The sequence below is a fragment of the Lithobates pipiens genome, unplaced genomic scaffold (assembly GCF_037356315.1).
Source record: "Lithobates pipiens isolate NorthernLeopardFrog02 unplaced genomic scaffold, aLitPip1_a1.2 Scaffold_75, whole genome shotgun sequence".
Taxonomy (NCBI): Eukaryota; Metazoa; Chordata; class Amphibia; order Anura; family Ranidae; genus Lithobates; species Lithobates pipiens.
The window spans coordinates 443,735-459,672 of record NW_027507898.1 but is presented as its reverse complement, the minus strand read 5'-3'; the positions used below and the strand labels follow the sequence as shown (position 1 = coordinate 459,672).

At 44.3% G+C, this 15,938-nt stretch overlaps 1 protein-coding gene across 1 annotated transcript in view; it reads right to left on the bottom strand.

Moving 5' to 3' along the window:
- Positions 1 to 6,921, bottom strand: part of LOC143959439 (serine/threonine-protein kinase MARK2-like) — a 219,411-nt gene extending 212,490 nt beyond the window's left edge. Inside the window, exon 1 of the mRNA XM_077468087.1 lies at positions 6,091 to 6,921. Coding sequence (XP_077324213.1) covers positions 6,091 to 6,141 — 51 coding nt within the window. The 5' untranslated portion in view covers positions 6,142 to 6,921. The remainder of the gene's footprint in view (positions 1 to 6,090) is intronic.
- Between the last annotated feature and the right edge of the window lie 9,017 nt (positions 6,922 to 15,938).

Here is a 15,938-nt window from a genome sequence, read left to right as displayed (position 1 = left end):
CAGAGCCGTATTTATGAAGCACTGAATGCCATATTCACTGCAAGTGAATCAATGTAAACAGTCCATATTCCCATCACACATTCCCGGAATGGGCTCTTAAGGTACTTGGTGCTGTAGCGACCGCCAGCTGGATACTGGAACATGCACGATAATGTAGATATTTGCCAGCACAGTAAGGATCATAGATTTCATCCAAACGATTTTTATTAAAGCAAGATCACAACACAAAACGGTGTAGTGCAACGTTTCGGAGCCACACAGGACCCCTTCATCAGGCATGTGATGACGAAGGGGTCCTGCGTGGCTCTGAAACGTTGTAATACACATTTTGCAATGTGATCTTTTAATAATAACCATTTGGCTGAAATAGAGGATTCTTGGTGTGCTGACAAATATCTACACATCAATGTGATGTAAAACACATGCACCAGGAAGATGCAAATTCAAAGAAACCTAGAGATTAGAATTGTATTCTATCATAATAATGATCCAGATTTACAGTACATTACAGCATTATCCATACCTGGAGTTCTTTTTTAACTGGCACCACTAATTCAGAGATCTCTACTAGCTTCCAGGTCCCATGCCAACCAGCCGCCATTCTCCGCTTAGACAAGATGGAGAGTGTAAAATCTCCGACCTACCTCTCCACCTCGTCCAATCAGAGAACACTTTGCATTCATTGAGGAAATGTAAAGCAAACTCTAAATTCTGCCTATGCCAAGCGGGCGACCTCCTGTGTTCATGTTGCAGGACAGCCTCTCAGCGCGGTACCCAGACGCTAGCAGTGATCACTGGAGTCTCTCCCAACCAGGGCTCTGCTCCAGAGTTCCTTAAAGGATTAATTCACCTCTCCCAAAAAGCTGTCTATGCAGATAAGGGGTGTCTGTAGATAAAAGCAAACTGTGCAGCTTTGACAAAAGTTGAAGAATGCTCTTGCGTTAGGCGTAGGCCATTTACATAACTCATGAAGCCTGACCCAAAAACTCCCAGGAAGTTGCCAAGCAAGACCCAACTACTGCTGTTTACCTCCCCAATGACAATAGTGAGCTCTGAAATACTGCACTCAGAGCTACTCCATCAGGGTAGAGAAAGCACATGCGAGGAGGTCTAAAATCAGAGAAAGCGCTCACTCCAGTGAAGGTGAACTGTAAAGCTGACCTTTGCTTGGCAACGTGCTGGGAGTTTTCAGGTTGGGCTTCATGAGGTACATAAATGGCCTACATCTGTAGCAAGGGCATTATTCAATCTTGGTCAAAGTTGCGCCACTTGTTTTCATCTACAAAACAAGCCCTTACCTGCATCCGCACTATGCAGTTATTTGGTAAAGATAAACTAACCTTTTAAAGTGGTTGTATACCCTCACATATACCCAGTGAAGTGATTGGCCACAGGTGATACACAAGGAAAACAAATCCTCCTATATAAGTTGTACCTGTTTATCTGCAGTTCTCAACAACTGTTCAAAGAGCAAAATTTACAAAACTCGTATGAGCTTTCAGAAAAAAAGGGAACAGAGAGCTAAGGATTACACTCTGCAGAGCTCAGTGAGGAGAGCTCTACGAGCTGATTGGAGCGAAATGACACACGCCTCTTCTCACAGCTTAAGGGAACAGAGCTGAGGCTGCCAATCTGCTGGAGCGCCCTCCTGTGACCTTTTTGTCTCTCGGGGTTAGGAAAACTTGTCAGAAATTATTCATGCTGATAGCAAAAGAAAGACGACAGCAGTCAGAAATAACACGACACAAGCCTTGTACACGCTACCATTTTTAAATTAAAAAAAAAAAAAAAAACGACAGCACAGGTCAGAGCCGCTGCACTAACAATCCGATGTTAGTACAGAGATCTCCCCAGTGAACAGTCCGGTCAGCGCTCTCAGCCACTGGCTGGGATCGCTGATCATGAGCCGATCGTCAGACATTTTATGGATGACCCTTCAACAGAAGCCAGCCGAACAGACAGCTTCCGTCAGACTGGCCCCCGTACACAGGCCTATTGTCGATATATTTCTCTTGAACCCGTCGATGCCGCCAGACATTCGGCCTGTGTGTGCAGGGCTTTAGGCTGGACGTACAATATACAATTTTCTTTTTGCGTTTACTTTAGGTTTACAACTATGTAGTGTAAGGGTCTGCCTGATTGCATACAAATCAAAAAAGTGTTTATGTTTGACCTCATATTATGTGGTTTTTGTAAATCTAAAGGAAAATTGTACAAAAAGAATTGTATAATGTATGGGCAGCCTTAGTGCTGCAGATTGAGACAAGTACACACTATAGAAGAGGGGTAGGCACCCTGGGGCCCTCCAGCTGTTGTGGAACTACATTTCCCATGAGGCATTGCAGGGCTGCCAGTTACAATAAATACCAGAGGCATGATGGGACTTGTAGTTCTGCAACAGCAGGAAGGCCCCAGGTTACCTATCCCTGCTATAGAAGGATATACTTTGTTCATACATCATGTCTGAGGTTTACAACCACTTTAAAGCAATGACTAATTTCTGTCTCTCAGGCAAGTTATCAATGATCTTTTTAGTTAACTAAAGACATTCCTTCCCACTGACAGCCATGTTAATGTATTGTGTGCATAGTAACTATTGGCAGGGGATCCCTAAGATCTGAATGCCATTTCAAAAGTTCCTTCATGTAAAAAAAAGGTTTAAACATTCTGTTCTATAGGGGTCTCACAGCTGTGGTATATGCATATCTACACTGATCCAAGCTAGACCAATATAACCGTGTAAAAATATCCATACCCGCAATTCATCTATAAAACCCAACTCCAGCAGAAAAAATAAAAAAAGTTTGCCATGCAGGGAGGCTGTGCTTGTTTATTTTTTTCTAAGGGTAAGAAGATATACTTGCCTAATCTTCTAATCCTTCCAGCACCCCCGGACTCCAGCAGTCTTGAGTTGTGGACTGTTCCTGATGTCATCACACCCAGAACAGGCTCTGTGGACCAGGAAAAGTCCACCACTTGACTGTGGGGGAGTGCTGTGTTCCAATGGAGCAGAGCACCAGGTGAGTATACTGTTCAGTTTTGGGCACCAGTTCATAAAAAGGATATCGGGGAACTGGAGAAAATGCAGAGAAGAGCAACCAAACTGATCAGAGGCATGGAGGAGCTCAGCTATGAGGATAGATTAGAGAAACTGAATTTATTCTCTTGAGAAGAGGAAATTAAGGGGGGGGGGGGATTTGATCACCGTGTATAAATACATAAGTGGTCCATAAAGTGAACTTGGTGTTGAGTTTTTCCACTTTAAAGATCATCACAGAGGACAAGGGGGCGGTCCTTACATCTGGGGGAAAAGAGATTTAATCTCTAAATACGGAAATGTTTCTTCACAGTATAAACTGTGAAAATGTGATATAGACTCCCCCAAGAGCCGGTTGTGTTCAGCTCAGTAGATTTTGCCTGGATTATTTCCCAAGTGTACATAATATAACTGGATACTAACATTTATAGGTAAAGTTGATCCAGGGAATATCCGATTGCCGATCAGGAATGAATTTTTTTCTCTGCTGTAGCAAAGTGGATAATGCTTTGCTAGTTTTTTTTTGCCTTTCTGGATCATATAGGATAGGACTGTAATTTTTTTAACCCCCCCACCCTTTCTATTGGTTGAACTGGATGGGCTTGTGTCTTTTTCAACCAGGCCAACTATGCAACTACAGTAAAACCTTGGATTGTGAGCATAATTCGTTCCAGAAACATGCTTGTAATCCAAAGCACATTTAGATCAAAGCGAATTTCCCCATAAGAAATAATGGAAACTCAGAGGATTCGTTCCACAACCATTTATTCATAGGTCTTTCACATCTAAGTATGAAAGCATCCGGGGTAAAGCTGTCCACATAGACCATCCTCTGCACTGCCGGCTCTCACCGCTGTCACTCTGCAATCATGACCGGGAAGACTACCCTGCAGTAGAGCAATCTTAAAGCGAGGCTGGAAGCGCTCGTGGAGTGCAGAGTGGAAGGGATGATGTTGATGGCGGTGCGGAGGACGGTCTATGTGGACAGCTTTTCCTTGGATGCCTGCATACTTAGATGTGATGTGCCTGATTTAATCATCAGCCATGCTTGTTGCTAAATGTTGTACCTTCAATAAATGTAAACATATTGCTACACTTAGAGGCGCCTCTCCTCTTTTATACTCAGTTGTGACATGACGCTACTTTTATATTAAGTCAAAATGTATTTAAAAACGTAGCTTGTCTTTCAAAATGCTCCCAACCCAAGTTAGTCTTAAACCAAGGTTTTACTGTAAGGCCTCATGCACACGGACGTTTTTACAGCCACTTTTTTGAGCTTTTTTTGCAGCTTAAAAACGGCTGTCCATGTTAGTCTATGGCTTCATGCCCACCTAGGCGTTTTTGAGCTGCAAATGGCATAGGCGTTTTTAAGCTGTAAAAAAAACCCAGAACCAGTGCGTTCCGTGGCGTGGAGCTAGAGCTGTAAAAACGCGAATCGCGGGAAAACGCGCAAAAACGCGCATAAACGCGCAACATATTTTCTTTGTTTTCTGAGTGCTATAGCCAAGAGATGTGTTTCTTAAAAAACGCTACTTAACGCTAAAAAACGCGCAAAAACGCCAATGCAAAACGTGGTAAAAATCACGTTTTTAACAACGATTTTTCCAGGCATCGGAGCTAGCTTTGCAGCCAGTTTTTTAAAACGTCCGTGTACATGAGCACTAAGTATAAGCTTTCTCCTGTCCCCTAGAGTGCACAGCCCCCCTGCATGGGAAAAAAAAAAAATTTTTGCCCGGAGTTGGGCTTTAAAGTGTTTGTTGCCCCAACATTTCATATTCCTGATATGCGTCCGCTGTACCATGTACTTGTACGAGAGAGCATCCTGTTCTGTTTGTATTACTTCTTTGTGTGAAATCCCTGGTGTTCCCACCAGTCCCTTTGCTTTCCTATTAAAAACTGACCACGGTAAGCAGGAGAGCACAGTGTGGTCAGTTCTCTAGCTGTGCTGGGAACTCAGCCTGCTCTCCTCCAATGACCAGACTTGTCCTGACACACCCCCTGCACAGCCTTTCACTGGGAAGCTCAATGTGCTGCTACTCCTTCGCCTCCTCCCACTTTGTATGCAGCTGAGTACAGGGGAATGGGATCAATTCTTACAAATACTTTTTTTTTTTTTTTAGATCTATACACAAATATTTTGCTTTTCATTTCCATTTTACACTGAATGGGTTGATTTACAAGGTGATCAATTATAATCAGGTTAAAAGGAATTGTAATGGCAGAAAGTTTTTTTTTTTTTTTTTTTAATCTTAATGCATTCTCGTTCAATATTTTTATTAAGATTTACATGGGAAATACATAATAATAATGCATTCTATGCGTTAAGATAAAAAGCCTTCTGTGTGTTGCAGCCTCCCCATCTCTGTCCACAAGTTCCTCAGCTACCCGGGACTCTCCTCCCGATTGGCTGAGACACAGCAGCTATACCATTGGCTCCCACAGCTGTCAAAGTCAGTTAGACAATCAGGAGAGAGAGGGGGTGGGGCCGAACGGCAGCTCTGTGTTTGAATAGATACAGAGCTGTCGCTCAGCTGGGGTGCCCCAATAGCAAGCTGCTTGCTGTAGGGTCACTCGACAGGACCCAAGAGAGCTGGCGAGGAACCCGAGAAAAGGAGGATGCAAAACCACTGCACAGAGGAAGTAAAACATGTAATAAATAATAAAAATAAAAAACCCACACGACTTTCCAATCACTTTAAGGTATCTGGAATTGCGGTACGAGGGAGCTTTCACACTGCCCCGCTGAGGTTTGCCCACAGCGCACCTGTGCTTTCCCATAGACTTCTATTATGTCCTTCATTTGTGGTGCATTTCAGAAGCTCACCAAAGATGCAGCATGCAGAACTTTCAGTGCGTTTTCAGAAAATACACCTAGAAACGGCGATCTCAAAGCCTATGGGAAACCGTGGATAGAGTGCGGCCAATCCCCAGGCGGGGCAGAGTGCAGGCGCCCTGATAATACATTATAGAGCACACAGCGGGTGTGTAAACACTCCCTGTACACAACCTGTACACACACCACCAGGACACAAGATTTGGGCCTTTGCACTTACTTGGTCAGCATCGCGTTCATTGACGGTTGGTAGCGGGGTCCGAGTGGACATCTTATATCCTCTGTGTACACAGCATTGGACAGGATGAACTGATCAGACTGGGATCTCCTCAGGACACACAGGAAGCCCCTATCATCAACAATCACTGATGGGAGGACTAGTGTGGAGTGGCCATACCTATAGACTGACAGGAGGACTCAGACACTGCCCCGAGGGGTGACACCTGGAATCTACACTCTGATGACACCACAATCCCCCCAGGGTGTATGTAGGCCCCAGGGAAGGACTGTTCAAGCTCCGCCCTCTCACTAGGCCCGGGAACCTATCACCTCTCCTGTAGGACTCTGATACCCGGAGAGGGAACACCGCGCCCCGCCCACACTGGGAACTCCGAGGAGGAGGGGGGGGGTCACACACCTGTCCTCTATGGGAAGGGGAGGGGCTCCTCTCACTAGTCTCCGTACACAGCTTGTCACTCAGGTGAGATCACAGGAGCAGCCTATGCTGGGCTTCCCACACACACGTCCACCCCCTGCTTCTTTTTTTTTCCCCCCCTTGGGTCTCTCTTGTTATTAATAATTAACAGCAACAACGCAGGACCGCCCACAGCGCCGGCCAGACCTGTACAGAGGTGTCAGCTTCTATGTAAGGAGGGGGGGGGGGGTCAACAGGTAAATTCTCCCGCCCAGATCTCGCGCTCAACTCCACCTCCCCCTTCCCCCAGCGCGCGCCTTTGATCTCTCGCTGGCTTATCCAGGTGTGTGCTCACGCGCTGAGTGTCCTCGCGGCTCCGTACTCTGTATACGGGAAGGGGGAGGGAGGGGAGGTGCGCGCGCACGCACAACTTCTAGTCAGCTGACTGAGCGGCGGCCGGGGCGTCGAGCTGCGCGCGCATCCCCGGACTTTACCTTGGTGGCGCTGTCACCTGAGGAGAGGAAGAAGAGAGAGAGGGGGGTTGTCTGCCACAACCAATGACACACAGGTCTTTGGTTTATCCACTTCAAAACAGGGCACTTTTACCACAGTTGTACTACCCATATACTTGTTGATCCTGCCACTAAGTTTATTCTTTTTCAACTTCCCTTAACCACTTCAGCTCCGAAAGATTTACCCCCTTAACCACTTCCATACCAGGCCCATTCTGGCACTCCTACATGTAAAAATCATAATTTTTCTAGAAAACTACTCGGAACCCCCAAACGTTATATGTGGGTTTTTTTTTGTTTGTTTTTTGCAGAAGACTAGGGAATAAAATGGCGGTCGTTTTCGCAACTTTTTAGCTCACACGGTATTCGCAAAACAATTTTTCAAATGCTTTTTTTGGAAAAAAAAAGCAGTTTCATGATTTAAAAAAGAACAAAACAGTAAAGTTAGCCCAATTTTTTTGTATAATGTGAAAGATGAAGTTACGCCGAGTAAATAGATAGCTAACATGTCACGCTTTAAATTTGCACACACTTGGAATGACACCAAACTTTGGTACTTAACCAGTTCCCGACAGAATGGCACGGGCAGGCATATTGGTGTACAGTTACGTCCAATATTCAATGCCGCCCTGCCATCGGGAGCGCGCCACCGGCGGCGCGCTCCCGCGCTGGTCGGGACCCCCGTGAGTCCAGTCGCGGGACCCCCGGACTCGATCGCCACGGGCATCCCCGCGATCGTCTCACGGAGTGGCCGAATGGAGGAAATGCCGTGTAAACAGCATTTCTCCATTCTGCCTAGCAACTAGTGACGCTGATCTCTGCTCCATGTGATTGGAGCAGAGATCAGTGTTCACTAAATGAAAGCCCAGCCCCCCCACAGTTAGTAACACACCCCTAGGAACACTTAACCCCTACACTGCCACCCCTGGTTAACCCCTTCACTGCCAGTGTCATTTACACAGGAATCACTGCATTTATATAGCAGTGATTACTGTATAAATGACAATGGTCCCAAAAATGTGTCAAAAATGTCCGATGGGTCCCCCACAATGTCGCAGTCACAATAAAAATCGCTGATCGCCGCCATTACTAGTAAAAAAAATAATAATAAAAAATTATTAATAAAAATGCTATAAAACGATCCCTATTTTGTAAACGCTATAATTTTTGCACAAACCAATCAATAATTGCTTATTGCGATTTTTTTTACCAAAAATATGTAAAAAAATACGTATCGGCCTAAACTGAGGGAAAAAAATGTTTTTTTATATATTTTTGGAGGATATTTATTATAACAAAAAGTAAAAAATAATGCGTTTTTTTCAAAATTGTCGCTCTATTTTTGTTTATAGCGCAAAAAATAAAAACCGCAGGGGTGATCAAATACCGCCAAAAAAAAGCTCTATTTGTGGGAAAAAAAGGACGTCAATTTTGTTTGGGAGCCACGTCGCACGACCGCGCAATTGTCGGTTAAAGCGACGCAGTGCCAAATCGCAAAAAGTGGTCTGGTCTTTGACCAGCAAAATGGTCCGGTCTGCAAGTGGTTAAAGTGGAAGTCCACCCTAAAAAAAAAAAACGACTTTAACATTCTCCAAAAAAGGTATAAAAAAAAATGTGAAAAAAAAATTTGAATTTATTTTTTATTTTTTTACTTACCAGAAATGCCTGTTGCTAGGCAGTCTTCCTAATCTGCCTCTTCCTATTCCGCTGCGCTGTTCTGTCACTTCCTACTCTTCAGCAAGCTGCCTCGTTGTCTTCTGGGAGCTGTGTGTGTGTCCCAGAAATCAACAGGAACATTCACAAAGCGCTACGTGATTGCGCCCCAAAGGGGTGAGTGGTCGGGGATCAACCCCCCCTAAAAAATCCTGCATAAGAGACATGCTCTTGAGTTAATATTTATATAACTTTCTATAATTGAGCTCTGACCTGCTTATGTCTACTTATCTATAAGCTTTTGTGTATGTTTTTCTGATGTTCTTTTACATTTTGGCTGACTACTAGACCATTGCACTTTCTATTTATACCACTTTACTTTTTGAATGTGCTTTATTCTGTATTTGGTTTTATGCATATCTGCATTATCTCAATAAAAATATTTGAAACACACAAAGCGCTACGTGACTTGAGCATGCACAGTAGGAAACGGGCAGTGAACCCGCAAGGCTCCACTGCCTCTTTCCCTACGCTAAGATGGTGGCGCCGGCACCTGATCCGATGGACGGATCGGCCTCAGTGGGCCAACATCGCAGGCTCCCTGGACAGGTAAGTGTCCTTATTAAAAGTCAGCAGCTACAGTGTTTCTAGCTGCTGACTTAAAAAAAAAAAATTGCAGCTGGAATACCGCTTTAAAAATCTCCATAGGCAACGCTTTACATTTTTTTACAGGTTACATGTTACAGAGGAGGTCTAGGGCTAGAATTGTTGCTTGCGCTGTAACGCATGCAGCGATACCTCACGTGGTTTGAACGGCATATACATATGTGGGCGGGACTAGCGCGTACCCGCGATACGGGTGTTTTAATTTTTTTTATTATTATTTTTTTTTTACTTTATTTTTTATTTTATTTTTACTTTTTTTTATCATAATGTAAACATCCCTTGTAATAGGAATCATTTGTGACAGGTCCTCTTTATGGAGAGATGTGGGGTCAATAAGATCCTGTATCTCTCCTCCAGGCTGCAAAGCATGAGATCGGGAAAAAAAATCCACGATATCATGCTTACCAGCCGCGATCCCAGCTTTGTTTACATCTGTGGCCCGGACGTGACGTCATAACACCGTGTCCAGGCCTCCGACCATCATAGAGATGACTGGTGACCAACTGGGGTGGGATGTCCCCTCCCGTCCCCTGTAAGAACGATTAACCGGCGGAACTGCCGCTATGATCATTCTTATGGTGCACAGAATCAACGGCTGAAAACAAGGATATCTGAATGATGCCTGTAGCTGCAGGCATCATTCAGATATTCACACTGAAAGTCAGATGCCATATGACGCCCTTGGGTGGGAAGTGGTTAATGACCAGGATATTTTTTGCAATATGTCACTGCGTTACTTTAACTGACAATTGCACGGTCGTGCGACATTGTACTCAAATGAAATTGATGTCTTTTTTTTTCCCACAAATAGAGCTTTCTTTTGGTGGTATTTGATCACCTCTGCGTTTTTTTTCTTCTTTTTTTTGCGCTATAAACAAAAAAAAGAGCAACAATTTAGAAAAAAAAGCAATATTTTTAATTTTCTGCTAAAAAAAACATAAAAAATGTAAAAAAATCTAATTTCTTCATCAATTTAGGCCAGTGTGTATTCTGCTACATGTTTTTTGGTAAAAAAAAAATCCCAATAAGTGTATATTGATTGGTTTGCACAAAAGTTATAGCGTCTACACACTACAGGATAGATTTATTTTTTTACTAATAATGGCGGCAATCAGCGGGACTGCGACATTGCCGTGGACAAATCAGACACTAACTGACACTTTTTCGGGACCTGTGACACTAATACAGTGATCAGTGCTAAAAAAATATGTACTGTCACTGTACTAATGACACTGGCCGAGAAGTAGTTAACATCAGGGGTGATCAATGGGTTAAGTGTTTGTTCCCTTGGAGTGCTTTCTAACTGTGTGGGGGGGGGGGGGGGGGGATGTAAAAATTTGTGTTCCTTCAGGAACACAGGATCAGCGAATTCCCCTCCACAGAACGGCAATCTGCCTTTCTCCTTAATGATAGGTGGGTCCTGGCAGGAAAAAGGTTGAAGACGGCGCACTCGCCCCAGACCTGGAAGTGTCAGATAATCTGGTGCAGAGCGGCCGCCCTGCCGCAGTAAATCTACGGGGGGTGGACGCTAAGCGGTTAATCACTTTGCAGCCAGAAACATTTTTAAATATTTTTTGCACACAAAATATAGTAAACAAATTTTGCTTAAAAAAACAAAAACAAATATTAAATATTTTAAAATGGGAGCAGTTGCAATTTTTAATACCTTATGATATTTGCACAGCTGTTTAATAAAGTGGTTGTAAAGGTAAAAAAAAAACCTTCAGTGTGCAACTCCCCCTTCAGCCCCCCCCCCCCCCATACTTAACTAAGCCCAATTTTGATGCAGCAATGTGCACCAGATCTGAGGCTCTCCCAGGTCTTTCCCTCCTGATTGACTGAAAGGCAGATTGGCTCCCGCTGCTGTCAATCACAGTTGACGGGGGCGGAGCTGAGCCACGCTCTATGTATCCTATGGACACAGAGAGCCGGATCAGCAGAGAGTATGTACGAGTGCCCCCACAGCAGACTGCTTGCTATGGGGGCAATCAGCGGGGGGAGGGGCCAAGAATGCTGGCGTGGGATCTGAGAAGAGGACGATTGGGGCTGCTCTGTGCAAAACCATTGCACAGAGCAGGTATGACATGTTTTTTTTGTTTGTTTTGTTTTTAAATAAAACTTTCCTTTACAATCACTTTAAAGTGGAAGTTTACTCTCAATCAACTTTGACTACTCTTAAAGGGGTTGTAAAGGTTCGGATTTTTTATTTTATTTTTATAAAAATAACAAACATGTTATACATGTTCTGTGCAAGGGTTTTGCACAGAGCAGCCCAGATCCTCCTCTTCTGGGATGCCCTACCGGCACTTCTGGCTCCTCCCCTTCATCAGGTGCCCCCCACGGAGAGCCGCTTTCCATGGAGGCACTCGTGCGGGCACACTCCTGACTCGGCTCCACCCCCCCACTCCCATGTCACTGGATGTGATTGACAGAAGCGGGAGCCAATGGCTTGTGATGCTCAGATGCAGTATAGTTCCACTTTCAATGCATATTTTTAACCACATGAAGACCCGGCCTATTCTGACACTTCTCTCCTACATGTAATAATCAGAATTTTATTTTGCTAGAAAATTTCTTAGAACCACCAAACATTATATACAGGTATATATTTTTAAGCGGAGACCCTAATGAATAAAATGGTGGGTTTTGCAATTTTTTATGTTACTAGGTAACATAACAGTTTTTCAAAAGCAATTTTTTGGGAAAAAATACACTATTAGGCTGCTTTCACACTGGACTGGAGTGGCCGGCCGTTGACAGTAAAACCCCGCTATTTTTAGCGTCGCTTTACTGTCGTTTTTGTGGAGGTTTTCAGCTGCTAACGGGGCACTTTTAACCCCCACTAGTGTCCGAAGAAGGGTTAAAACAACCCGCCAGCGGTTCGCCGGCACTGCCTATTAATTTCAATGGGCAGGGGTGGTTTAGGAGTGGTGTATACACCGCTCCAAAGATACTGCTTGCAGGAGTTTTTTTTAACGTCCTGCCAGTGCATCGCCTCAATGTGAAAGCACTGAGACTACAGGAGAGCCGTTTTACAGGTGCTATTTTTAGCCCAAAAGCACCTGAAAAATGCCTCAGTGTAAAAGGGGGTCTAATGAATTTTAATGCACAAAAATATACAAAAGATTATGTCACGAGTAAATAGATACCCAAAATATCATGCTTTAAAAATGCGCACACCCATGGAACCAAAAGACAGGCAACGCTGTCTACGGCGCATGCGCCGTAGACAGCGGCGCGCAGGCGCACTGAGCACACCGCTGTCAATGGCGATATGCCGCGAGTGGCGGCTCCCGTGCGCAAGCACGAGAGTGACGTCATCGCAGCTTCGCTGAATTACAGCGGCAGAGCAGCGAGACCCACCGATAAGATGGATGCTCAGGACTACAGGGGACAGCGGTGACTTCTCTGGCTCCTGTGTCAGGTAAGTGACACATAATGGACTACTATGCGATGCATAGTAGCCCATTATGCTTTACCTTTGCAGGGAATCAAAGAGGAAGTAAACTCATCAGGGTTTACTTCCTCTTTAAAAGCCTTTACAGATTACCAGTTTAGAGTTACACAGGAGGTTTGGTTTTATTTTATCTAGAATTATTGCTCTCAATCGTTCACGCTGATAACGCACATGTGTGGTGCGATAGCTCTCTACATATTTACTCATGCGTTCACCTTTGTGCGTGAATACAGTGGGATTGGAGCACTTTAACCACTTGCCGACCGCCTCACGCCAATATACGTCGTCAGAAGGGCTCGTACAGCCGCGGCAAGCTCCGTGAGTTGGGTCACGGTTTCTGCGGACTCAATCGCCGCAGGGATACCCCCGATCACCTCAAGGGGAGGAAGAATCGGGAGATGCTTATGTAAACAAGCATCTCCCCGTTCTGCCTAGTGACAGTGTCACTGATCTCGGGAGCAGAGATCAGTGAGGCGTCACATGTAGCCACGCCCCCCACAGTTAGAAACATGCCCCAGGACACACTTAACCCCTACACTACCCCCTAGTGGTTAACCCCTTCACTGCCAGTGTCATTTACACAGGAATCAGTGAATTTGTATAGCACTGATTGCTGTATAAATGACAATGGTCCCAAAAATGTCCAATGTGTCCGCCATGATGTCACAGTCATGATAAAAATGCCTGATCGACGCCATTACTAGTAAAAAAAAATAAATAAAATGAATAGAAATTCCATAACACTATCCCCTATTTTGTAAAAGCTATAACTTTTGCGCAAACCAATCAATAAACGCTTATTGTGATTTTTTTTTACCAAAAATATGTAGAAGAATACGTATCGGCCTAAACCAAGGAAAAAAAATGTTTTGTTTATATATTTTGGGGGTATTTATTATAAAAAAATGTAAAAAATAATGTGGTTTTTTTTCAAAATTGTCGTTCTTTGTTTGTTTATAGCGCAAAAAATAAAAACCGCAGGGGTGATCAAATACCACCAAAAGAAAGCTCTATTTGGGGGAAAAAAAGGATGTCAATTTTGTTTGAGAGCCACGTCACACAACCGCACAATTGTTAAAGCGACGCAGTGCCGAATCGCAAAAAGTGCTCTGGTCAAGAAGGTGGTTAAACAAAAAATTATTCAATCATTTATTTTATTTGAATTTTTTTTATTTTTACACTGTCTATTAGACCCCAGATCTCTAATCTGCCCTTAAAAGCATCTGATGAAACCCAAATCAGTTTGAACAGTTGTTTTCCCAATTCAAAAATGGATTGTTTACCTCCTGCCCAAACCAAAAATGACAAAATATTCGTTGCTTCTGATCTCTTAGACCATAGAGATGATTGGGGCCATTCCGGTCTCTGTTTGGCTGTATGATCAGCCGATGGAACCACGAACTTCAATCCTGCTCCCAGGTGGGACAAGAGAGCCCAGAGGGGCAACAGAGGGCAGCAGCTTGTAAAAGCTTTTACATTATCAGTATCGCCAGCTCTAAAAAAAAGATACGGGTTCAGATACCAGTATGTTGTTTGGCAGCAAGTGGATAAGAGAAAAAATACAATAACATACATTTTAGTGTACACTAAGACAATATAATACCCAATTGTGTGCTCCCATGAAATAGTGTAAAAGTACAGTGGCTAAAATTTTTATAGGTTACACTTTAAAAGCCTTTACAGTTTGTCAATAACCATGAACAATGGCACTATAATTATTGCTGTCAGGCTGACGTTCATGATGATACCTCAAATGTGTGGTGCAATCCACACGTGTGGGACCTACACGTACAGTATGCTATATACACGTGCAGGACCTACACGTACAGTATGTTATATATACACGTGCAGGACCTACACATACAGTATGTTATATGGATGCACACAGCCCAGCTCAGGAGCAAGCCCATACAGGTGCCCTCTAAGCACACAGCTTGCTATGGGGCACCCACAGGAAGAAGGAGTGGACAGCGCAGGCAGGGGACTCCTTAAGAGGAGGTGAGGGACTTGTATTGCGCAAAGCAGGTAATTATAAACCTCTTTTTTATTTTAATTAAAAAACAAGCCCCCCACTTGACAGCATAGGCTGGCCACAGGTTCTCTGTAGGTAGACATCAGCGGTCTATTAGACCCCCAATCTCTCCCCTGCCCTCCACTGCAGCTAAACAAGAACAGGTTCATGCTTGATTAGCTGCATCCTCAGCTACAGTAGCCATGGACATAACATAGACATAAGATCTGTGAATCAGGAAGTCACATATTACATATTGCTTCCAGGGTCATTAGTTACAGGGTTGGATGGATGTTACTTGATCACCTCCTGCTCTCAAAGTCACTGCCATTCAAAGCTACAGACCTTCTCGCCACTGGATGGCTGTAGAGCAACCCAGATCAATTTCAGACAGTTGCCGGTGTTCTGACACAAAGTGTCCACCTATCGCATAGTGTCCGGGCCGTACTGCACTGGCGCAGTGCTTGCGCAGTACAGGGGACAAGGAGAAGCCGAACATCTCTGAAGAAGAGAGGTGCCTGCGCACTGAGTCCAGGTTGAAGCCCCACCATCCAAGTGGACATAGGGTTGCTCATAGTAACAGGGCCCATTGTGGGCTCACTTTGCTCGCCACGCTTCGGGCACGGCCTCGCTTCGCTCAGCTCTTTTATATTTTAATTCCACTTGGATGGTGGGGCTTAAACCTGGACACAGTGTGCAGGCGCCGTTTATCTTAAGAGATGTTCGGCTTCTCCTTGTCCCCCGTACTGCACAAACGCATTACAGGGCGGACACTATGTGATGGGGGACACTATCTGATCGGACACCGGCTGAAAAAAGTGACACTAAGATCATGGCTACACTTCAAGTCCAAGACTTTTTGAACCGCCTAAGGACTAAAGTGGTTAAAATGCTATTAAAGCAGAGTTCTAATATTAAAAATCTAAGCAGGCAGACAGACTCTTTATTGCAGAAGAAACATGCAATGTTTCTTCTGTGATAAAATAATCCTACCTGCCTGCTCAAAGAACATACACAGAGCCACGTCCTCCTTTCGACCAAAATCCCCCCCGTTACTGTGTTACTGTAATCTTCTGGTGTGGCAGGGGTTAATAGAACTAAGGGGCTGTGACAAGCTTTTGAGAATGCTGACCTC